At 46.6% G+C, this 23,448-nt stretch overlaps 1 protein-coding gene and 1 pseudogene across 1 annotated transcript in view; both read left to right on the top strand.

Annotated features, from left to right (window-relative positions):
* Lamc2 (laminin subunit gamma 2) overlaps positions 1 to 19,157 on the top strand; it is a 66,300-nt gene extending 47,143 nt beyond the window's left edge. The window contains exons 12-23 of the mRNA XM_006979924.4: positions 735 to 880; positions 3,175 to 3,337; positions 3,631 to 3,836; positions 5,725 to 5,804; positions 6,856 to 7,005; positions 9,194 to 9,338; positions 10,350 to 10,499; positions 11,002 to 11,116; positions 12,018 to 12,217; positions 14,271 to 14,429; positions 14,518 to 14,617; positions 17,602 to 19,157. Coding sequence (XP_006979986.1) covers positions 735 to 880; positions 3,175 to 3,337; positions 3,631 to 3,836; positions 5,725 to 5,804; positions 6,856 to 7,005; positions 9,194 to 9,338; positions 10,350 to 10,499; positions 11,002 to 11,116; positions 12,018 to 12,217; positions 14,271 to 14,429; positions 14,518 to 14,617; positions 17,602 to 17,855 — 1,868 coding nt within the window. The 3' untranslated portion in view covers positions 17,856 to 19,157. The remainder of the gene's footprint in view (positions 1 to 734; positions 881 to 3,174; positions 3,338 to 3,630; positions 3,837 to 5,724; positions 5,805 to 6,855; positions 7,006 to 9,193; positions 9,339 to 10,349; positions 10,500 to 11,001; positions 11,117 to 12,017; positions 12,218 to 14,270; positions 14,430 to 14,517; positions 14,618 to 17,601) is intronic.
* Positions 7,184 to 8,367, top strand: LOC102914126 (large ribosomal subunit protein uL18-like; annotated as a pseudogene).
* Positions 19,158 to 23,448: the final 4,291 nt, after the last annotated feature.

Genomic DNA, 23,448 nt, shown 5'->3' with positions numbered 1-23,448 from the left:
CTTGGTTTAGATTTCGTTAGGCTGAATACTTCTTCACTGGGCTGTCTAGGACCTGCCATTGGCCTGCTGTTTGCACCTCAGTACTAAAGGGGCGATGATGAATAAGTCCTAGCTCCTGGGGAGTTCATATGCTAAAAAAGGAAGAGGCATGGGAAATATGTGCAAGTAATACAGAACACTCAGCTCCGAGAGCAGCCCGTGATCTTTAGAGTAGCATCTCACCTACCGGTATATCCTTGCCTCCTAAACAGAGCCCGGCACACAGTAGGGCTGCTGCCTCCTCTGGCCTTTCCTGCAGTGGGAGGAAAGGAATGTTGGCTTTTCTGAGCTCTCCTGGTAGCTTCCCGTTTATTTGTTCTAGGACCTGAGCAAATTATTCAACCTCTTCTGAGCTCACATTCCTCATCTGTAAAACAGAGGGCAGTGTTTACATCTGGCTCAAAATAGGCCCTAAAAAAATGCACTTTATAAGCAAAATCAGGGTGCCAGCAAAGTACCCAGTAGGCTTTTGGTTCAATGGGAGACGATGAGGACCATCCCGGTGCCTCTTCATTCACGCACACAGATCCCACGTGAGATTCCTCTAGCCTGCTTGTGTAAGAACGTGCTTGAGGCCGCAGCTAAGGATAGATGTGCCACTCTGAGTGACGGGGGCAGGGCACCTGTTCTGGTCCCTTGCCACAGCTCCTTTCCTGGGGTGGAAATGTACCGTTCATCTGCCTCTTATCTCTCAGCCTGCAACTGCAACCCCCTGGGCTCGGTGCCTGGAGAGTGTCGAGGCGATGGCAGCTGCGTTTGCAAGCCAGGCTTCGGGGGCCTTAACTGTGAGCACGCGGCCCTAATGAGTTGTCCTGCTTGTTACGATCAAGTGAAGATTCAGGTAGGCCGGCTTCTCCTTCCCAGCCCCAGGCAGTCAGCGGCTCATGGCTCTGGGCCCCCGTTCTGTCACACGCATGGATCCCTCAAACTTCCTGGGGATTGGTATTGATGTTACCATCTTTAAAAAAAAAATTATGTGCCGGGCGTTGGTGGCGCTCGCCTTTAATCCCAGCACTCGGGAGGCAGAGGCAGGCGGATCTCTGTGAGTTCGAGGCCAGCCTGGGCTACCAAGTGAGCTCCAGGAAAGGCGCAAAGCTACACAGAGAAACCCTGTCTCGAAAAACCAAAAAAAAAAAAAAAAATTATGTTATGGGTGGTGAGATGGCTCAGTGGATAGAGTTCAATCCCCAGAACCCACGTAAAGATGAACGGAGTAAATCAACTCCCTCCAGGACGTTGTCCTCACCCTGGTATGCGTGTACACTCACACACACACACACACACACACACACACACACACACACACTAAATACAGTAAAAACAAGTTTAAATTACATTAAAAAGTATTGTGTATAATAATTTTACAGTAGGTTTACATTCTCATCTGTGCTAATTTCAACATCTTCCACCAGATCCAGTCTCATGTGGTATTCATGACAACTTAGTGAACCTGGAGGGAAAAGTATTCTGGATTCAGTTTTCAAGGGTTACTGTCTGAAAATACTTGTGATTTTTCAAAATGGCATGGCCACATGAAACTGAGAATGCCACTCATGTCCCCCCAGAGTCTGAGTCCAGGGCTCTTTCCACGTGTCCTGGTTAGGGTTTTGTTTTTTTTTTTTTTTTTTTTTTTGGTCAACTTGAGACAAACTGGAGTCCCCTGGAATGAATACCCTCAGCTGCGAAAATGCCTCCATAAGACTGCCTGGAGGCGAGTCTGAGGGACATTTTCTTAATTAATGATTGATATGGGTGGTGCCGGCTCTGAGCAAGTGGTTCTGGGCTGTATAAGGAAGCAGGCCACGCAAGGCCTGGAGAGCAAGCCAGTGAGCAGTGTTCCTCCATAGCTTCTGCTCCAGGCCCTGCCTGGAGTCCCTGTTCTGACGTCCCTTTATTATGGACTGTAAGCAGCAAGGTGAATTAACCCTCTCCTCTCCAGGTTGCTTTTGGTCATATTTATCATAGCAACAGAAAGCAAAGGGAGACACCATTGCAGTGCGCTACTTTCCAGCTGGGTTCCCTCCAACTCCAAGACATGTCCTTATAAAACAAGTTCCAGAGCAGATCATGGTGACTCACGTGTATAATCCCAGCATGCAGGAGACTGAGACTATTGCCCAGAGTTTCAGGCATTCCTGGGCTAACTAGTAAGTTTCAGAACAGCCTGGTCTACAGATGAGAACCTGTATCAAAAAATAAAATGACAAAATGAAATTAAAATGTAAACTTCAAAGGTGAATGAACTTGATATTATTAATCACTAATAATTATTTTCTAGAGGGAACGATTTAAAATTTTTTTAATTATTTTTTTTCAAATGTATATGGGTATATTACCTGCATGTATGTCTGTATACCTCATGTGTGCCTGGTGCTCACAGAGAACCAAAGAAAGCATCAGATCCTTTAGAACTGGAGTTACAGATGGTTGTGAGCCATCATGCGGGATTGGGAACTGAACCCAGATCCTCTTCCAAAGCAATACACGGTCTCTATTGCGGAGTCATCTCTGCATCCCTTAATTACATCCCTTAATCTCTTTGTTTATTTGTTTGTTTACATTTAGCTATTTAATAGCCTGTAGAAAGCTAGTCTGAGGGTCTCATGTAGCCCAGGCTGGCCTTAGCCTCACTATGGAATCTGAGGATGTCACTTTGAGCTCATGGTCCCCTTGCTTCTGTAGCCCAAGTGCTGGGATTACAGGTGTGTTCCACCACATCTTGCTAAAAACTATATATTTTATTTTCACTTGGTGTAGTAGTAAGAACTGAACCTCATGTCTGCTGGGCCAGCACTCTGACACTGAGCTGTATCTCTCCAGCCCTCAATAACCTTTTCTAAACATTTCCCGATGCCAGGCTCTGTTCAGCCCTTATGAACACTAACTCATTCAGTGCAAGAAAGAACCATACAGATGGTATTTTTTTTATTACCCTCATTTTATTGATAAGAAAATGACTGGCCAAGGTCACTGGCTAGAGTAGTGGGCCAGGATCCACACCCAGTAGGTCTAGTGAAAGGGTCTAAATTTCAACCACCATAACAAATCATGTCTAGTTGCCGGCCCCTGCTGCAGCTCTGGGGATGAACTCTGCCCCTCATCCTCTATTCTGATTCCTTTCCTCTGTGGTTTCAGATGGGCCAGTTTACCCAGCAGCTCCAGGGTCTGGAGGCCCTGGTTTCGAAGGCTCAGAGTGGTGGTGGCGGCGGCGCAGTCCCCAGTGGAGAGCTGGAAGGCAGGCTGCAGCAGGCTGAGCAGGCCCTTCGGGACATTCTGAGAGAAGCCCAGATGTCAGAAGGTGAGGAAGGCCAACGGCCTATCAGCTAGGAGGCTAGAGATTCATGCCCTAGGAAGAACTGTGACGCTCGGTCACAGACTCTGTTGTGGCCGTCAGCTCTGTGCTATCGGCATCCTGCCTTTGCCGGGGTGGAAGTACTGTCTGGGACATCCTCCTGGTACCTGAATGACAGGCGAAAGAACTGCCACAACCATCCATCCCTGGCGTTCTTCTCATTAGCTCTAAGTCAGTCGGTCGGCCTTGGGGGTTGACTCAGTCCATCTGTGACAGCCTTGTTCTTCTTCTGTGTACAGCTGCCAAGAGAACCCTCAGTCTCCAGCTGGCCAAGGCAAGGAGCCAAGAGAACAGCTATCGGAACCGCCTGGATGACCTCAAGATGACCGCGGACAGGGTTCGGGCCCTGGGCAGTCAGTATCAGAACCGAGCTCAGGATACGAGCAGGCTCATCTCTCAGATGCGTCTGAGCCTGGCAGAAAGCGAAGCTTCCCTGCAAAACACTGTATGTTTGGCTGGTCAGGGTGTTTACTCCCTGTGTTTATCTGGTTAGGGTACTCATTGCTGCCATGTTGGGGGTGGCCTCACGGGTCTCACTGGCTTACTCTCTGTCCCTAGATTTCTTGATCTACCTGGCAGGTAGCTGAGCTTCTTTGTAACAGATATCTCTCTCTCTCTCTCTCTCTCTCTCTCTCTCTCTCTCTCTCTCTCTCTCTCTCTCTCTCTCCCCCTCCCTCTCTCTCTCTCTCTCTCTCTCTCTCCCCCTACCTATCTACATACCTACATATCATCTATCTGTCTATCTATCTGTCTATCTATCATCTATCTATCTATCTATCTATCTATCTATCTACCCACCCATCCATCCATCCATCCATCCATCCGTCCGTCCGTCCGTCCGTCCATCCATCCCTCCCTTGTGCCCTTTGCCGCCTGCAATGTCCCACAGAACTGCATTACACACAGCTCCGTAGTTGACTTCTTTCTAGCCACACTTTCACAGTAGACATAACCCCGCCTTTCCTCTTTCCTTTCTGTAGAATTTAGTCTGGTTCACAGTTGTATTCTCAACCTCAGTGCAGTATGTGGCTGTTGTATTTGTTTGCTGCCTAAATACAGAAAAAGAAAAAAAAAAGATAAAGAAATGAGTTAACGAGTGAGTAAAAAGCGGGAAGAAGAAAGGAAGGAAGCAGAGGGGTGGGAAGGGAAGAGTCTGATTGGGCCTGAGGATGAAAGAGTGGACTACGGGAGCCTGTATGATCAGCACCAACTCCCTGTGTAGTTCGGGGTGCGATAGGAGAGCGAGATATGATGGAGCCCCTTACGTTTATGGTGTAACTGGGCCTAGGGGGAGGAATGCCTCTGAGCCCAGCACTCAGGAGGCCCAGGCAGGAGAATAGCAAGTTCAAGGTCAGTCTCCTCTAGACAGTGAGCTCCTGGCTCAAAGCCAAACCAAATAAACGCCAAGGCTGATAGAAACAGGAACGAGTAGGGATGAGTACAGGAAATTGGGCTGAGTTTGGGGGAGGCAGGAGGACCAGGAGATCAAGGTCAGCCTCCGCTAGCGTTTAAGGTCAGCTTGAGGTGTACGAAAACTGGATTCAAAACCAGCAGCAACGGATTAAATAAAAAAAGGAAATCGAAGGATAATCAGATAGTATAATGAAAAAAAAATCACATCAATATTGTTTTGATTCCCCCATCTGAAAATGTTTATTGTAGAAAATCAATAAAAACCTCCTATGATCCAATTACCACTAAATAACTATTGTCCAAACTTGGTGTACTGATCTGGGAAGATGGCTCAGGAAGTAAGTGTTTGTGGTGACGGCGTAGAGACCTGAGTTCAGTCCCCAGAGCCCAGTAAGAGCCAGTTGTGGTGGTATACTGTCACCTCAGTGCTGGGAAGGGGGCAGGGACAGGAGGGTCCCAGAGACTCACTGGCCAGCCAGTCCAACCCAAATGGTATGTTCCCAGTGTCTCAAAAAATAAAATAGAGAGTAAAAAAGAAAGAGATCCAAGATCAACCCTGGCCTTTATACACAAATATGTGTTTTTTTTTTTTTTGAGGCAGGATCTACTATGTAGCCCAGGCTAGCCTCAATATCACAACCTTTCTGCTTCTGCCCCCAAAGCATTACGAGTGTCCACTACCAAGTCAGAGAAATAGATATACTTTTAGATGAATCTATATTTTGCATAGACTTCTTTCAAAATTGAATAGCTACTTTGTTCTTGTCAATGCACACCTTTTTATGAGTGCTCATGTTGACTGCCTTTGGTGTGTGTCAGGGTATGGGCTCCTCTGTGGCGAGTGAGAAATCCTTCTGGCGCTTCTGTTGAGGCTCCAGAGTCAAATGCAAAACCTTAACCGATTTTCTTTTTCCCCATAGAACATCCATTCCTCAGAGCACTTTGTGGGGCCAAATGGCTTTAAAAGTCTGGCTCAGGAGGCCACGAGATTGGCAGACAGGTAAGCAGCTGTGTTTGGTACCCCTGCTCCAGGCTACCTCTGCAATTCGAGACTATGAAACACTAGATTTGCCCCCTCCAGGCTCCTCTGAGCTCCTCCCCTGCCTGGAAGCTGGTTCTGAGCCTCTTAGCTTTCAGGGTATGGCAGGGACAGTCCACAGGATTTGGCAGGAGTTGGTGGAAGTATTCCTTTCCCAGCTTTCTTCATGACTCACAGATAGCTTTAGGACATGCTAGATGCGAGTCTTCTGGCCATGTGAAATGAATCAGCCGCTGGAAACGGGCGTTTGCAGCTTTTAGGGACTCCTCAACTCCCACTCCAGGCCTGAGAACAAGTAGCAACAAGTTGTTTGCTCGCTTGGGAGGGCCAAGGGTACAAAGGGACCTTCCCCCTGGAAACCAGCTCTGCAGGGCTCTGCGGGCTACAGGCAGCTTCCTTGGTCCTGACTCCTTCACACTATAAATCCTCCCATGCTCCAAAGCTCTGTTAGGCAGGGTGGCAAGCTCTGTTTATCTCGAGTGGAATTCAGTCCACAGAGGGGCTGCCTTCTGATTTTGTAGCATGAGCTGCCCCTGAGCCCCAGTTTTTTTTATTGTTTTGACGTTACTTCCTAGCACTAGGAGGTGGGATGTTTCTAGGAGGCTTTGACAGATGTTGCTCCCTTAGTTGCAGGCCCACTCTAAAGTTCCAGCACGATTTAGGGGAGGTGGACTCTGGGTGGGTCAGCCCGTGGGGGTTCTGCTTTCAGGAAAACAGCTTATAGATGCAGTGGTCTGTCACCCCGAGCCTACTCCCCTCTACTCTCTCCATACCTTCTCTGAGTAAGGCATAAATGGAAGCGGCCACCAAAGGGTGGCGACATGAGGCTGATTCTCCAGAGCACTTGCTTCTCATAGTTCCTCTGATTCCATGCATTCACATCAGTTCTGTTTGGCTTTTACAGGCAAGCCAGTTCCTGTATTCTTTTCTGTGTCTACCAGAACGACTTCCGTTACTAACCTGTGCCGATTTTTCGATGAAAACCCTAATTCTTTATCTTTAATGTCTGCAGCCACGTTGAGGCAGCTAACACAATGAAGCAACTAGCAAGGGAAACTGAGGACTATTCCCAACAAGCGCTGTCATTGGCCCGCGAGGCTCAGCGTGGAGGAGGTGGAGGTGGCGTCCTGGACAGCTCCATGGTACAAGGCCTTATGGGAAAGTATGTTCAACTGGTCTTCATCTGGGTGGGCCATGAAAGCTGACTCCTCCCAGGGCATAATGCAGACCACTTGAGAAGTACCACATCTCTTTGAAACTATACATTAATAATATTAATAATAATAATAATAATAATGAGGTCTGTGTAGAGCCACAATTGTGGGCTTCTGTTCTGCAGGATGGGGTTTATTAACATTGTCAAGAATAAGGCTTACTTTAAGAGATAATTTTTGAGATTTAGAAGGTGGGGAGAGGGTAAAACTGACGACTATGCTGGGAAATGATTGGTGATCCAGAGCAAAAATAAATACAACACACTCCAATACAGGATGATAGTTCGTGTAACTAATAGAAATCTCATCTGTCAGATTGAGGGGACATCTCCTGGAGGGGACATGATAGTCTGCACAGCATATGCACATGAACTACCAAAACACAGTGTGAAAGTTGGCTTGCCAAATTATGCCACAGCCTGTTGTACTGACCTGCTGCTGGCCTGCTGCTGGCCCTCGGGCTTCTCAATAGAGTTGGCATGGACAAGATGCCATGGGCTGGAGATGGCTACACCGTGGAAAGCATTGATGGTCAGCCTGGTACCTTCACTCGCTATTTGAATGCAGGTCTTGCCCAAACTACAATTGGCAATAAAGTTTTGGCATCCATCCTGAAGGGAGCCGTGGATGGAGGCTTGTCTATCCTTTATAGTACCTAACAATTCCCTGATTATGATTCTGAAAGCATGGAGTTCAATGCAGAAGTCCATCAGAGGCACAGCATGGGTCAGAGTATTGCAGACTACACACACACACACACACACACACACACACACACACACACGCACGCACGCACGCACGCACGCACGCACGCACGCACGCACGCACGCACACCTAATGGAGGAAGATAAAGATGCTTGTAAGAAACCATTCTCTCAGTACATGAAGAACGATGTAACTCCAGACATGGAAGAGGTGCATAAGAAAGCTCCTTATGCTGCTGCTATCTAAGAGGACCCAGTCTGTGAGAAGAAGTCCAAGAGAGGAGTTAAGAAGAGGGGGAGGCAGGGCAATGGTGGCACACACCTTTAATCTCAGCACTCAGAGGCAGAGGCAGGCAGATCTTTGAGTTCAAGGCCAGCCTGGTCTACAGACCGAGTTCCAGGACAGTCAGGGCAACACAGAGAAATCCTGTGTTGAAAAACAAAACAAAAGAAAATGAAGAAGAGGAGGAGGAGGAGAAGGGGGAGGAGGGGGTGGTGGTACCGTACCAAAATGTCCCTTGCCTGGAAGATGCCTGGTAGAAAGATCGGGTTGCTCAAAAGAAGGCAAACTTCCTCAGAGCTCAGGGATAAGCTGCTGAGAGCTAAAGCAATTTTCTGTGAAGATTTTTTTCATAAAGACAATAAACATACTGACCAAGCCCAAAAGCATAATAAAGGGGGCAAGAGAATGAGTATTACTTTGTGGAAAGTAGATATTTTTAGGACTGGGAAAAGAAAGGTTATGGTATCTAAGGAAAATTGAAGTTCTGACTGAGACATGACAGTACCCTCTGGTCTGTGAAGGTAAATATAAACCCGCCTGACAGGGCTGGCAACAGAAAAATAGCATTTATATTATCAGCTATTAGGAAGTTTAAGCTGAGTTTTTCTGGCCAAACCTATGTAAGTCATGAGGGTTATATTTAAATTGTAGAGTCACATATCAAACATATAGCCTAGCTTGTTTATCCTGCCTAGTCTAACTACACACACACACACACACACACACACACACACACACACACACACACACACACACGAAAAGGGGGAGAAGGGAGGGAGTGTAAGTCACCTTAACTGGCTTGTAACTCACTATGTAGACCAGGCTGGCCTTGAACTCACAAAGATCTACTTGTCTCTGCCTCCTGAATGCTTTGATCACCATGCCCGGCCCAACTACATATTTTTCAAAACAACAGGATAAGTTTTTGCTTTTTTAAAGAGTGTGCTCTACCACATGTGGCTGTGTATACCTTCAGCCTTAGTTGTTGGAGGCGGAGGCAGGAGGACTTCAGTAAGTTTCAGGCCAGCCAAGGCTCTCTGACTTCCTGCCTCCAATAAGAAAAGAAGTAAGTTCCCAAGGTTCCCTCCTCCATTATTAATATTATTACTATTACTATTATTATTGACCATCTACTTTTCCTGCCTACAGATTAGAAAAAACCAAGTCCCTGGCCCAGCAGCTGTCAAGGGAAGGCACTCAAGCTGGTATTGACGCAGATAGGTCTTATCAACACAGTCTCCGACTCCTGGATTCAGCATCTCAGCTGCAGGGAATCCATGATCTGTCCTTCCAGGTGAGGCCACTGATCCTGTGTGCGTGACCCACAGACAAACAGCCGTAAAATCCCTTTCTTCTCTAGGGGTTTCATAAGATTGTTCAACCATTCATCTTCTTCTCCACATTGACTGTGTTAGCATCACGTGACAGCATCACGGTACTATAATGCACTAGCTGGGGCCACCGACTTATTAGGAGAAAGGGTTTCTTCCGCTGACTGTTTCAGACATTTAAAGGGATAGTGCCTGCAAGAGTGTCAGAAGACCCTCTCCAAAGGACAGAGGAAAAGATAAGCAAGTGTGCACAGTCCTTTTGAGGACCTCCTATTACCCCCAGAAAGGCTTCACATAACCCCACTAGCACCCCATGTCAACCAGATGCTTAATGTGTGGGTGATGACCCCTGTTTAAACCATAGCATCAACTTTTTGCTTTGTGCTAAAAAAAAAGTGTGGATGCTTCTCATTATCTATTTTCTGTTCTTGACTCCAGTCCTAGACTCCAAAAGGGAAAGGGACTTGATGTTTGATCTTGAACCTGTTAGTAGAGAAAAGTTTTATATTTCCTCCCCAGGTCTGGGGACCCTCGAATTGAAGCCAGTGGGCAATTACTATGGAGTTGGATGCATTCCTCTATACTGCTAGCAAGAAGACTTCTGCTGTCAAAAGGCTTGCTTTTTTCCTACATCAGTCTTAGCTATTGCAGCCTCCTTGGATTACGTTCATCTGCACACTTACAGCTAACGTCACTCACAGTGGTCCCCACAGAGACATGTTTTGTGAACAGACAGAGCAATTGTTTAAAAAATTAAAGAGCAGAGACAAAACTTACTGTATTCTTGGGAGACCTACTGACTGTCTTTTTTTTTTTGGCACCCTATCTCATTGCTGGTTGGCTCTGGGCTTTGGGGGCAATGTCTGCTCTCTTGCTCAAGTCTGGCACTGTTACCAAATGGTGGCTGGGTCCCGAAGCTAGTGTGGTAACTAACTTGTGTGCAGTCAGACTCAGTCAGATCTTTGTGCCCACAGGTAGAAGCAAAGAGGATCAGACAAAAAGCCGATTCTCTCTCCAACCTGGTGACAGGACAAATGGACGCCTTCACACGTGTGCGAAACAATCTGGGGACCTGGGAAAAAGAGACAGAGCAGCTTTTACAGACTGGGAAGGACCGGAGACAGGTACGCTCTGTGAACCCATTCACTCAGTCAGTAAGCATGTACTAGATGCCGTCTGTGTGAGTCAAATGGTCAGGGCCCCTACCAGAAACCCTCCGAAGGTCATGGTGCCCCTGGTTACAGAGTGAGGAGCTGAGATCGGCGTCCTGATGGAATTCGCCTCACCCACTGAGTCAGCATTTGAACCCTGGAAGAGGACCCAGGCCTTCCGTGTCTCGTTTTGGTCCAAGTCTGTCTACTATCTTGGTTTCAAGAAGTATCTAGTGTTTAAAATTGTGATTTGCAAAATTATTCCCACCCCTGATGCTGGATAAGAGTCGGAAATTCTGCTCTAAAAGGCGTATACTGTTGACTTACAAAGTTTGTCCCTGCTTAGATTGTGGAGGGCTTTGCTGTAGCACCCTCAGACTGTGGTGAGTCACAGCACTCTGTTGTCACGGAGAGACTGTGTCAGGGTGAGTTTGCTAGCAGGAATGCACTTATTCTAATCTTGTTCTATTTACAGACATCAGACCAGCTGCTTTCCCGTGCCAACCTTGCTAAAAGCAGAGCCCAAGAAGCACTGAGTACAGGCAATGCCACTTTTTATGAAGTTGAGAATATCCTGAAGAACCTCAGAGGTTAGTGCCATGTGGTCCAGGTTGGCGTTTTTTTTAAAGGTACATTTATGATTCATTTAAATCCTCATTTCTCTCCTTAAGTGGTGGGTGTATTGGTTATTAATAGATGCTTAGTCACTCTCTTTCTAAGGTAAGGATGATCTCATTAATACTTGATGAAGGTAATGGACGTGATTCACCTTATGTATCTGAAGTCCTGAATTCTGATCCTTATTGGGCCCTATGATGAGGTCAAGCTCTCTATGTGACCATAAGCAAGTCACATAGCCTTTTTAGATTTCTATGTCTTCCTTAAGGGGAACAGGAGATCTCTAAGGTCCTCCACATCCAATATGTCACTGTTGAGTTGGTATTTTCCTTTTCTTGGGTGGCCTGGTCGGTTCCAATATGGTTGCTCTGGGGTAGTGACATGTGGTTCTCAGGGAATTTGGGATGTGCCCTGACGACATTTGGCTAAAATTGCAGCATTATTCACTAACAAACAAAAGAGAAGCATCTCAAGTCTGTATCTACTGTGACCACCCCAGCTCTGTGACCACACCCCAGCTCTGTGACCACACCCCAGCTCTGTGACCATACCCAACTCTGTGACCATACCCCAGCTCTGGTTATTGCTCTTGGGCTTTGGGGCTTCACCTGCTTGGTGTCGAGTTTGGGTGTTGATGTCCTATGCAGTGGTGGAGACCCAGGACAGGCTGTCAGTGGCTCCACGATGGCTCTTTTGAGTTTCTTTCTCTGGGGAAAGAGAGTAATACCAGCCACATCTCACATCTCCACCCCTAGCCAGTAATTATCCCCTTTCAGGAATTTTTCCTCAAAACTTCAAGCTCTCCCATTCAGTTGTAACTTATAGTCTTTGTCTCTGTAGCAATATTTTTTTTTTCTTTTTTCTTCATTTCAGAGTTTGATCTCCAGGTTGAAGACAGAAAAGCAGAGGCTGAAGAGGCCATGAAGAGACTCTCCCATATTAGCCAGAAGGTTGCAGACGCCAGTGACAAGACCCAGCAAGCAGAAGCGGCCCTGGGGAGTGCCGCTGCCGATACCCAGAGGGCTAAGAAGGCAGCTGGGGAGGCCCTGGAGATCAGCAGCGAGATAGAACAGGTGAAGAAAAATGGAGAGACAGGCTGTCACAGGCAGTGCCTGACACAGCGAGGCTCTGGAGAGAGAGCGCTTTAGCTCAGGCCAACCCCTATGGCTCAGAGTCCGAGACAGTCCACAGCAGCCCCACTCCACGTGGCCACCCTTCAGCTGGATGGATTCGATCTCTGGCTACCAGCTAATACACCATATTCAGCTCCCCCTTTGGACAGCACCGTGAGGAACCGTCCACAGTTGCTTACTGTGGAGCTTTCTAAGGCTGCTGTTAGAAAATGCTTTGAAAAAACAGAAAGGACTTTCTCACCATTCTGGAGGCTAGGATGTGAAATTAGAGTCGGTGTGCTCCACTCCTCTATGGCCCCAGGGAGGATTGTTCCTGTCCTCTTCCCAGCTTGCTTCTGGGGATGGAAGTCATCCTTGGGCTTCCTTGATCCCCAGCTCCATCAGTCCACTCCCTGCTGTGTGGTCCCGAGAGTCAGTCCTCGGTCATCTTGTCCTTCCCCCTCCCTTTCCTTCCTTCCTCCTCTTTCTCCCACCCCCCTCTCCCTCTTCTTCATCTTCTTGAAGACATGGTCTCACTATATAGCCCAGGCTGGCCAGGGTGTTCATCTCTCAGTCAATCATGCTGAATTAGGGCCCTCCACATGCATTCCAGTATAACTCATTGTAGCTAAGCACACCTGTAGCAGTTTTCAAGTAAGGCCATCTTCTGAGCGGGAGGGACGTGGAAAGGGAGAAAGACTCTTTGTTCACACTGGTAAGCTTTCTATGGATGAACATCATCCATAGCCCTTAGGACTCCGACATCTGTTTCAGGGTGCTAAATTTAACTTGGAAAATTACCATACGTCTCTGTGAGTTCGAGGCCAGCCTGGTCTCCAAAGCAAGTCCCAGGAAAGGCGCAAAGCTACACAGAGAAACCCTGTCTCGAAAAACAAACAAACAAAAAAAAATTACCATACGTATTTTGATTCTCTATATGAAATCCTGGAGCTCTAGAGCCTTTATGACCTTTATCTGAGCTCGGCCTCCTTACTTGACTGTGTCCTCCACTGAGCAGGATGGCTGCTGGGAACGGAGATAAGGAATCCGGCCCTTCCTTGAAGGAGCACTTGTAATTGGGTCATTGGCGTAGCCAGCTGCGCTATGCTTAGAGCCCGTGTTACAAGCTACAGTGGAAAAATGCTTCTTGGCTGGAAGAGAGCCCTTACCTAAGCACGACTTCCAGAGAGCTTGTGCCACTCCAGAAAGCCCAGAGGGAGCTCTTGGTATCTAGACTATTTGACCTCACTTTCAGACTGCTTGGTAACCTACAAAGATAATCTCCAATAATTTCCCTTGAGGCCTATTTCATGTACCTTTTCTTTCGTTCTGTTTGCTTGTTGGTTGGTTGGTTTTTCAAGACAGGGTTTCTCTGTGTAGCCCTGGCTGTCCTGGAACTCACTCTGTAGACCAGGCTGACCTTAAATTCAGAGATCCACCTGCCTCTGCCTCCCAAGTGCTGAGGTATATGTTACCACCACCACCACCCAGCTGTACCTTTCTTTTTATAGCATCTAGCATAAAAGTGCCTGCCCTTGTTTAATTAAAGCTTATTAATGAAAGGTATTGCTGAGCTTTTTTCCTTGCAAAGACAAAAATCCACCACTCTGGCTGATTCATTGTCTGCATTCCAAGCACAGCTGTCTTGGGGAAATCCTTGTAAAGTTGTTTCAAAGACCAGAGCAGCCAAGGACCATGACATACTACCATGCTTCTTGTCCCCTGGATTTTCTCAAATGCCTCCTGACTGTGTTCAAAATTTTCTAGGCATTGAACTGAAAGGGAGCCGTGTCTCTGCACAGACCCTCCTGGTCTCTAGAGAGTTAGCCTAGCACTAGCTCACTTGAGGCTCGGCCTGGGGAAGGGTGTGTTCCCAAGTCTGACTCTCCCATTGTTCATCTGACTGACTCCATCTGAGCCAGGCTGCAGCTGTATTTTTTCTACAACTGTCCTTGGGATGTTTTGAGCCTCACCCTGTCTCTCCTTCCGTCCCTGGCTCCTTTTATTCTCCCAGGAGATAGGGAGTCTGAACTTGGAGGCCAACATGACAGCAGATGGGGCCTTGGCCATGGAAAAGGGACTGGCCACTCTCAAGAGCGAGATGAGAGAGGTGGAAGGGGACCTGGCCAGGAAGGAGCTGGAGTTTGACACGGATAAAGACACAGTGCAGCTGGTGAGTGACTGTTCCTTCCCACAAGCGCTCTCTTTACAATTGCCCAGACAAAAGTAACCTCTCAGGACACCTTTGTGCTCCCTTGCAGGTGATGACGGAAGCCCAGCAAGCTGATGCCAGAGCTAAGAGCGCCGGAGTGACCATCCAAGACACGCTCGACACATTGGACAGCATCCTACACCTAATAGGTCTGTGCAACATCCACAGCCCTTCCAGCCCAGGGACTGTCCCCAGAAGACTAGATAGTCTTAGTCCTGATGGATAGGGAACTCAATTTTCCCTAAGAACATCTGGAAATCTGCTTTGTTTCAGGGCCCAGCCACTTGGGCTGGGTTGCTTTACATTTTCTGTTTTACCATCTCCAAGATGAGTCACTGAACACTTGTTGTATCTGGAAGAGAAGCTCTGTGAGTCAGAGAACTGGGGGTGTTCCAGGGACTTCCCAGAAGACTGGCCAGCTTGGGGGTCCCGCTAAGGAGTCTTGTCTTGATTCTGAGGGGCTCCCTGGGCAGTTTTAAGCAGGAGAGTAGCATCATCACTGCTCTAGGGAGGAGAACTTAGACAGAGCCTGGGAAGACATCTGGGGAACTAACTGTTGAAAGCAGAACAAGATGACGGAGCCAGCCCTGAGGCCGTAGAAGGGAGGGAAAGGTGTGGAGGAAAGGACTCCCGAGTCTGAAGGACCATCTGCTGATTCTGCTGTCTGGTCCTCCCCAAACCAAATCTATCCCTGCTATGACCAAGAGGGGAGACAAGGGCTTCCTGAGTAAACATCCCGGTCTACGAGATACTAGGAACTTTAGATAGAATAGATTTACCAGTACAGTGTGGCAAGAAATCGGGCTTTCCCATAGTCACTCCCCCAAAGGAAACTGGTATTAATGAAAAGTCTGAATCTGGAGGCTGGAGAGATGACTTGTTGTCTAACAACACTTGCTGTTCATTCTTCCAGAGGATCCCATTTTGGTTCCTGGTACCCATACTGGGCAGCACACAACCATGTGTATCCACTCCAGGGGCATCTGATACCCTCTCTAGCTTCCACAGGCACCTGCACACACACACACACACACACACACACACACACACACACACACACACACACACACACACACACACTTTTTTAAATTTCAAGTCTGAAATAGTGAACAGGGAGCTCTCGTGCATGGAGATGGCAGTGGACAGGGAATAGGACCTGGGTCACACCTTCCCAGGACACCCAGAAGCCTGCTCTGCCTCAGCAGTTCAGTAGAACAGCTCCAACACCTGACAGCTCTGTGGGATTATCATCACACTGAGAGACCAGTATTGTCTGTGTTGTCACACTACCAGGTCTGTTTGTGATCCAGTGAGCCGCGGGACAGTAAAATATCCTCTACAGGTTAAAAATACAGTCTCAGCCAGGCGGTGGAGGCGCACGCCTTTAATCCCAGCACTTGGGAGGCAGAGGCAGGCGGATCTCTGTGAGTTTGAGGCCAGCCTGGTCTACAGAGCTAGTTCCAGGACAGCCAGGGCTACACAGAGAAACCTTGTCTCAAAAACAAAACAAACAAACAAATAAAAAAACAACAAACAAAAAAGCATCGTCTCCCTTGCTGAGATTTTGGCAGCATTACTTAGCATTCTAAAAGGGCAATGAAATTAATGGAGCCTTTAAAGGGAGAGTGAGTGGGAGAGGGAGGGGTAGGAACTGTTGACAGTTACTACACTACTGTACACATTTACTACATGTGCCAGGAGTGCTCATGGCAGAACCAAAAACCAATAAATAAATAAGTAAATAAATAAATCTTGCAAGCATTCTGGGAGATGGATTTTATTCTCTTGCTTCCCAGAGGGATGACCCGAGGCTGCGTGGCACCCAGCAGACTGCTGGCCAGGGCTCATGCTGTGACCTGTGACGCCTGTGTTTCTGCTCCTTCCTTGGATTCGGCTTCCCCTGAACACGCTGTTTTGTACCCATGCTTACTTTCTGTGCTTGCCACAGAACCCCTGATCGTGAATTTTGCCCTGAAGGGTCCATTGCGTCAAACCTTTCATTGGGGTATAATTTCCACTCTAGGCATGCTCTTGAGTCTCGGGATGATAATTCATTAAGTATTATAAATATAATGTATAATAAGATCATGCATTCAAAAACTAGCAACGGGCTTGAGGAAATTGACTCTCATAAGTTTTCCCCTGACCTTTACACATGTGCTGTGGCATGTGCAGACAGACAGACACACAAATAAATAAATAAATTTAATAAAAATATTATGAAGCCAGGCGGTGGTGGTGCACGCCTTTAATCCCAGCACTCGGGAGGCAGAGGCAGGCGGATCTCTGTGAGTCTGAGGCCACCCTGGGCTACAGAGTGAGATCCAGGAAAGGTGCCAAAGCTATACAGAGAAACCTTGTCTTGAAAAACCAAAAAACAAAAATAAATAAATAAATGAATAATGAGGAAACAAATCTCATCACTACAGCTCAGATATGTAAGGCGACCTGACCTTGAGTGTGAATTCACTGTGAGCTGCTCGAATCTACTTGAACTACATGTATATGGCCAGTGCCCTCACATTAACATAGGTTTTATGAAGTGTCTGGGTAAAATACACCTGAATAAATGCAGTGGCATTTGCCATTGGAAATAAATAGATACCTAGCCAGATCCCTACTGTTTCAAGCTAGAATGAAGTCTTACATCATTCTCTAACAGCTGGCATCCATCCCCCAAACAGCTAAGCGTACCTTGGCCTCTGTAAACCCTGAAGCTCAGCCAGTTTCTAAAGGTCTCTTAATAGAAAATAAGCTATTTCCTCGGGGTGATAGAAAGCATGTTTGGAGTTCGTTCGGTTCCCAGGGGTGAGCTGTGTTAGGCAGTTACCTTGGACAGTTCTCAGACCCCTGTGACCTTTAGCCTTCTCCTCTCAGAGCACGATCTGTTGTTTCAACCAGATAGAGCTCCAGACTTCACTGGCTGCGTGACAGAGCTCAGTCTTGAACTAGGTTGTCCATAGCACACATGCATGCCGAGTATGCTCAGACTTCTACATTATTCCTCATTTAAAGTAAAACCATTTCAATATATGGCATGGTGTTTTCTCTGGGCAGGCGGAATCAAGGGTTCCTCAAGAACTCACCACAGCTTTTCTCTATTAACACCCACCTTTCTTGTCCCCTAACATAGACCAGCCTGGCAGTGTGGATGAAGAGGGGCTGATGCTATTGGAAGAAGAGCTTTTCCAAGCCAAGACCCAGATCAACAGTCGACTGCGGCCCCTGATGTCTGAGTTGGAGGAGAGGGCACGTCGACAGAAGAACCACCTCCATTTGCTGGAGACAAGCATAGATGGGATTCTGGCCGATGTGAAGAACCTGGAGAATATTCGAGACAACCTGCCCCCAGGATGCTATAATACCCAGGCTCTGGAGCAACAATGAAGCTGCCATAGAAATTTGTCCACCGAGGTTCTTGGGACACAGACCTCAGGGATCGGGAGCCATCTCATGTGGATGGGACGGACTGAGGACGTTTGAGCATGTTTAATGGGTTTGTTCAGGTCTGTTGGACCCGATTCCATCCCTGAGACTATGGGTAGATGGATGTCTTCCTGTACCAATCTGGTACTGTTTGCTTCCTGGTGCTGGCAATGGGGCAGGTAGCACTGGGAATGAGACTGATCAAGGACCAGCTGACCAACAAATGTTGACCTCAGAACAGTCATCAACAGAGACCTGGAATATACAAAGTGCTGCTGCAAGTATGTCAGGACAAGATATCTAATCTAACATTATGGCCGGGAAAGTACTCTTGCTTCACCCACTGCAAATTTTTGTTGACCGGATTTCCTCCATTGCCCACCCAGTAGAGTGTGCCCTCTACTTTCAAGCTGAGTGCAGTGGGCAGGGCTGGGCATAGGACCTGGAAATCTGGCCCATTTGGAACAACAGTCTCTGCTGCCACCCTCTCACCTTCACGCTCTTGGCCTGAGTGTGACATCCTTCTCCTAATGATGCCAGAATAACTTAGAGACGGCATTTTTATGGAAGCATCTCTTACCAGCCAAGCAATCACCTGGAACGTATTTCCTTTGAGTTTCAAAGTGATGTAAGAAAATGTGTCTTGGGCATTAAAGGAAGTGGAATTGTCTAAAAGATACATTAATCTTAATCCAATCCTCCTTTGCAAACACTAAAATTCCTATACATCTGTATATTTTATTTTATTTTTTTTCTCTCTCTCCCTAAATCAGGGTTAATCCATCCTTCTAACATATATTTATTGAGTTCCTACTATGTGCCAGGGGTGAGTGGAACAGTACTGACATTATCTACCCTCATGGAGCTGACTATCTAGTGAGAAGGACAAACACTAAAACTAATAAATGGAAACTCCTAAGCCTTGTTCATCTCAAGTGATATTTATTGCAGTCACCCCTCAGCTTGAAACATCGCTCAGTAGAGCATGTGTTGCAAGACAGCCCCACGGGGGTACTTGAGTCAGGGCAAAGCTGAAATTGTTTTGAGTTGTATACACTTTTCTGTGTTCCAGCCGCCCCTCCACCCCTTCCCACAACAGACTATTGCAACAGACCGTTGCATCATGGCAATACCAGTGGGAATCGCCAAAGGAACCAGATGCACTTGGGCCTCAGCTCGGAAGACTTCTGTACTGTTTCATGTCTGCAGTTCCTCATCTTCTCATGGATGTGTGTTAAATAAAGGAGCGTTAGATGCTGGGGACGAGTTTCTGGTTTTATTCAACTCTTAGTCTGGGAATGAAGCACCAGAGCAATGGGAGAGAACATGCCATCCTGATGCTGACGGCCCTGGAGTTAGCATGTTCGATTCTGAGGGACCCACTTTCCTTTCCAACTATGAGAGCATTTCAGAATATTTAGATGATGATGGTTCCTAAGCATGAAGAATTATCTCTAGAAAAACCCACACTGGGTGGAGGCTATAATTAATATTCTTGTCTTTTTCATCTACTACAAAATAAAGGTAGAATCTGTAGTTGGTGGTGTATATGTAACACCTTCCAATAGATTACAGTTCAGTAAGTTAAGGTCTGAATTGGCTTTTACCCAGGGGGCTGATACAAGGATTCTGCTTTTGTCCACAGTGACTCCTAAGTTCTGAGAGGTCTGACAGCTTGGCCGTTTGTGAATGTAGTCTGATAATTCTATCTTGTCATGCTCGGTTCCACAGCCGACAAACTTCCTGTCGTAATTTAAGCCCTGTCATTTATAATATGTGACTTCTAAAGCTGCCTTGGGAGGAGGAGGAAGCCAAGGAACAGAAGGGACACACCTGGGGAGCCTTTGTAAGCCAGGATGGGAAAACCTTACGCTCTAGTTTCCCGAGCCCATGTTATAATTTGCAGGGGTTCCTTGAAGCCATTTTTCTGTGACAGTTCTACACTCTGAAAAGGGAGTACACATTGTTGGCTTGACTATGCCTCTGCAATCACAATTCCCCACCAGGTGGGTGGCTAAGAAACTTATGAGAATTAGGGTGGGGATGGAGTTCCTGCCTAGCATGAAAAATGAGCAGGATCCAGTCCCCAACACCACAGAAACCAGAGTGTGACCACACAGCTGAAATCCCAGGACGCTGAAGGTAGAGGCAGAGGGTCAATAATGATCATCCTTGGCTACATAGTGAATTTGAGGCTAGCCTGGGATACCTGAGACCATGTCTCAAAAAAAAAAAAGTTATAAGGATGTCTTTCTTGTCACAAATGGCAGGGATCTCAGTAGAGATGGGTAGCGAGAAGCGGCTGTTGGAACTGCTGAAGGAGAAATGACATCCTCATTTCTGAGGACCTGGAAAACTGACCCGAAGGAGAAGAAAAGCTATGGCTGAGAAGTAGCCTTCTCTAAGCCTAGGGCTCATCTTGACCTGACCCGGCCAGTGAAAAGAACATTTTGTTTCTAGTTTCTTATCATTATTCACGAAGGCCTTCTTGTATGTCTCTCCTGGGCATTTTCTGGTAATGGTACTCTTGGTAGACTATTCCACACAGCCTTATCTACTGTGGCTCATAGCAGATGAGAGAGCAGCAGACATGAAGCTGCCCACAGATGCTGATTCCTTAGCAGATGGAGATCTGCTGTTGTCCCAGGATGTGGTTTCTTTCTAGGACTCTAAGGAGGCCAGAGAAAAGGGTCCAAGGATGCTCAGCCCTGTCCACTGTTTAGAACAAATCTCAAGGACCATGACTGTGTTTATCATGTCTTCTTTTAATGTTTTGTACGGTCATGGGAATGTTATGGGTCTGTACTGTGTTTTAATTTTCCCACTTGGAAAATAGTAGACTTTCTCTCCACTTACTTTATACTGTTGGCCACACAGAACTTCTTGGGAAATTCTGAAATACAAAGCTTCATGATGGGACATAAGGAAAGAAATGCATATGATTGTTACTTTGTATTTCATATATATATATATATATATATGTATATTGGTATAAGATAGCAAATTAAACCAATATTTATATTTAATTTTAAACACACTCATCGTTAAGCACTCAGGGTGAGGGAGGTGCTGCGGTTAGCTTTGTGAACAAAACAGCAAATATAAACACAACCAATTTACAAGGTGTATCAAGCTTCCCTAAGGTATGCCATGAAATCCCACGTGGATACACACAAATCGGGTTATTCTCAGTTCGAGGAGGAAGAGGAGGAGGTGGGGGGAGGAGGAGGGTAGGGAGGAGGAAGCAGAGGAGGAGATCTAAGAATCCCAAAATCAAAATGATCACAGAACAGAACGAAATGAATCTGGCAAGTATGTAACCCTTGACTTGGGGCAGGGAAGTATTATTTCACCTTCTGAGTCATAGCTGATGGTTGGGTAACAATGACTAATGACCAGTGCTCAGGCCAGCCCAGCTAGACATGCCATAAAAAGGAAATAAGAGGGTCAAAGGTCACAGCAGGAGCCAGCAACTAACAAATCATTCAGTTTTGCTTCTTTATGCTGCCAAAAGAAATCGGGAGCTTGACCATTCCTTAGTGGAGATCTTTCATGCCAAAATTCTAAGCTTTTTAATCTTCATACCTATGTATATATTTTTTCTCCATAATTTTATTAAAGAGCCCCAATTGCCAGTCATGTTAGCACACCACTAGAATCCCAGCACTTGGGAGATGGAGTCAAGAGGACCAGGAACTCACAGTTATCCTTAGCAACAAAGCAAGCTGGAGACCAGTCTGGACTACAGAAGACTTTGTCTTGAAAGATTTCAAACCAATGACTGAAATTAACCAAGAGTGGAGCATGTGGGCTGGTCAGGAGCTTAGGTTTAATTTTTTTTTTTTAATGTGCATATGTGGAGATGAGTTCACATGTACCACGTGAACACAGTGACCACGGAGGCCAGAATAAGGCATTGGATATCAGGAACTGGAGGTAGACGGCTGTGAGCCACCATGCAGGTACGGCGAACTGAACCCCGGTCCTCTCCGAGAGCATCAGCACTCAACTGATGAGCCATCCACCTCTCTGCTCTGTAAGGTTTGCTTTCCTTAAATGGAGAAAACTGAGCAACAATTTACAAATTTGCAAATTATCCTTTCTGCATTCTTGAGTGTGGAGATGATGGTGACGATGGTGGTGATGGTAGTGGTGGTGGTGGTGGTGGTGGTATGTTGTAGAGAGAGAGAGAGACAGAGAGAGAGAGGAGAGAGAGAGAGAGAAAGAGAGAGAGAGAATGAATGAATGAATGAATGAATGCCCTATGTAGCCTAGGTTGACTTTTGATTTGTTGGAGGAGGCTGTGTGTGCCACAGTGGACCTGTGGAGATCAGAGAACAACCTAGTGCCATTGGCTCTCTCCTTCAGTCAGGAGGATTCCAGGGACTAAACGCAGATTGTCAGGGGTGACAGCGAGTGCCGTTATCCATCAACCCCTCTGGTTTACACCGCAGTGTGACTTCAGCCAGACTAGGCAGAACATCACTTACTCTGAGCATATTTTTACAACTGTCATTCCCCACCAAGTAACAGAAGGAAGAAAAAGTGATGACTTCTCAGAGCGACTCACAGAGAAGGTTCTGGACAAAGACACAAGACACTGGTAGCATTGTCTGGTTTATTAACATAATTGAAACATTTTGCTGATAAAACTCTTGCCCATGACTATTCTAGCAACAAAACTCTACTACTCAAAAATATTTCACTGTGAAATGGTATTGCAACTTGGAGTTTTTATTAATGAGTTGATTTCCATAAAGTAAATCTCACTCTTAAATCAGCAGATAATATGATTAAAAAAAAAATGCTTCCTCCTCCCCATTCCAACCCCACGAGGATCAAGCTGAGGGCTTTGGGACTCCACCAAAGGAGGTGAGAAAGACTGCAACTCATTTCTAACTAACTGGAACAGGCTACTAGGACACTTCCAAACTCATACTACACAGAAACCACATAAGGAGTTGAGTTTACCACTCAGCTCACAGGAAGGTGTGGGTCATCAGCCTGGCAGAGCACACCCTCCTCGTTACCACAGGCTAGCTCTACGGTGTCTTAATTACATCAGCTACAAAATCAGCCCATCTCCATCCTTTGAATGCCTCTCTTGCTGTAACCCTGGGAGAGATTCTGGGCTTTTCGTGGACTGTTTTTACATTGCTGTTTTTGTTTTGAGACAAGGTCTTATATGTCCAGCGGCTGGGCTTGAACTCCTGATCCTCCAGCCTCTACCTCTCAGTGTTGGGATCACACGTATGGGCCACCACACCTGGCATTGCATTTCTATTCTATTAAAAAAAAACAAAAACAAAAACAAAACCACGGGCATGCTTCTCTTAGTCCCCTAAAAGTGTGTGTGAGAATACTGGAGTGAGGAACAGGGTTTGGGCTCTCTGTATTCCTCCGGCTTTTGATGCAGTTCGATTATCCTCTCTACTTACTTGAATAGCAAGGTCGTGAGTTCTTTCAGAGATCCTGAAATTGAGACTAAAACATGTGGCCAAGCCAAAATAGGAAGAGCAGTGTCTCTGGAAACTTCAGCTGTGATTTCAGGCAC

The sequence above is a fragment of the Peromyscus maniculatus genome, chromosome 11 (assembly GCF_049852395.1).
Source record: "Peromyscus maniculatus bairdii isolate BWxNUB_F1_BW_parent chromosome 11, HU_Pman_BW_mat_3.1, whole genome shotgun sequence".
In the NCBI taxonomy this organism is placed as follows: Eukaryota; Metazoa; Chordata; class Mammalia; order Rodentia; family Cricetidae; genus Peromyscus; species Peromyscus maniculatus.
The sequence above is the reverse complement of the archived record's forward strand: the minus strand, read 5'-3'. Positions and strand labels throughout refer to the sequence as shown.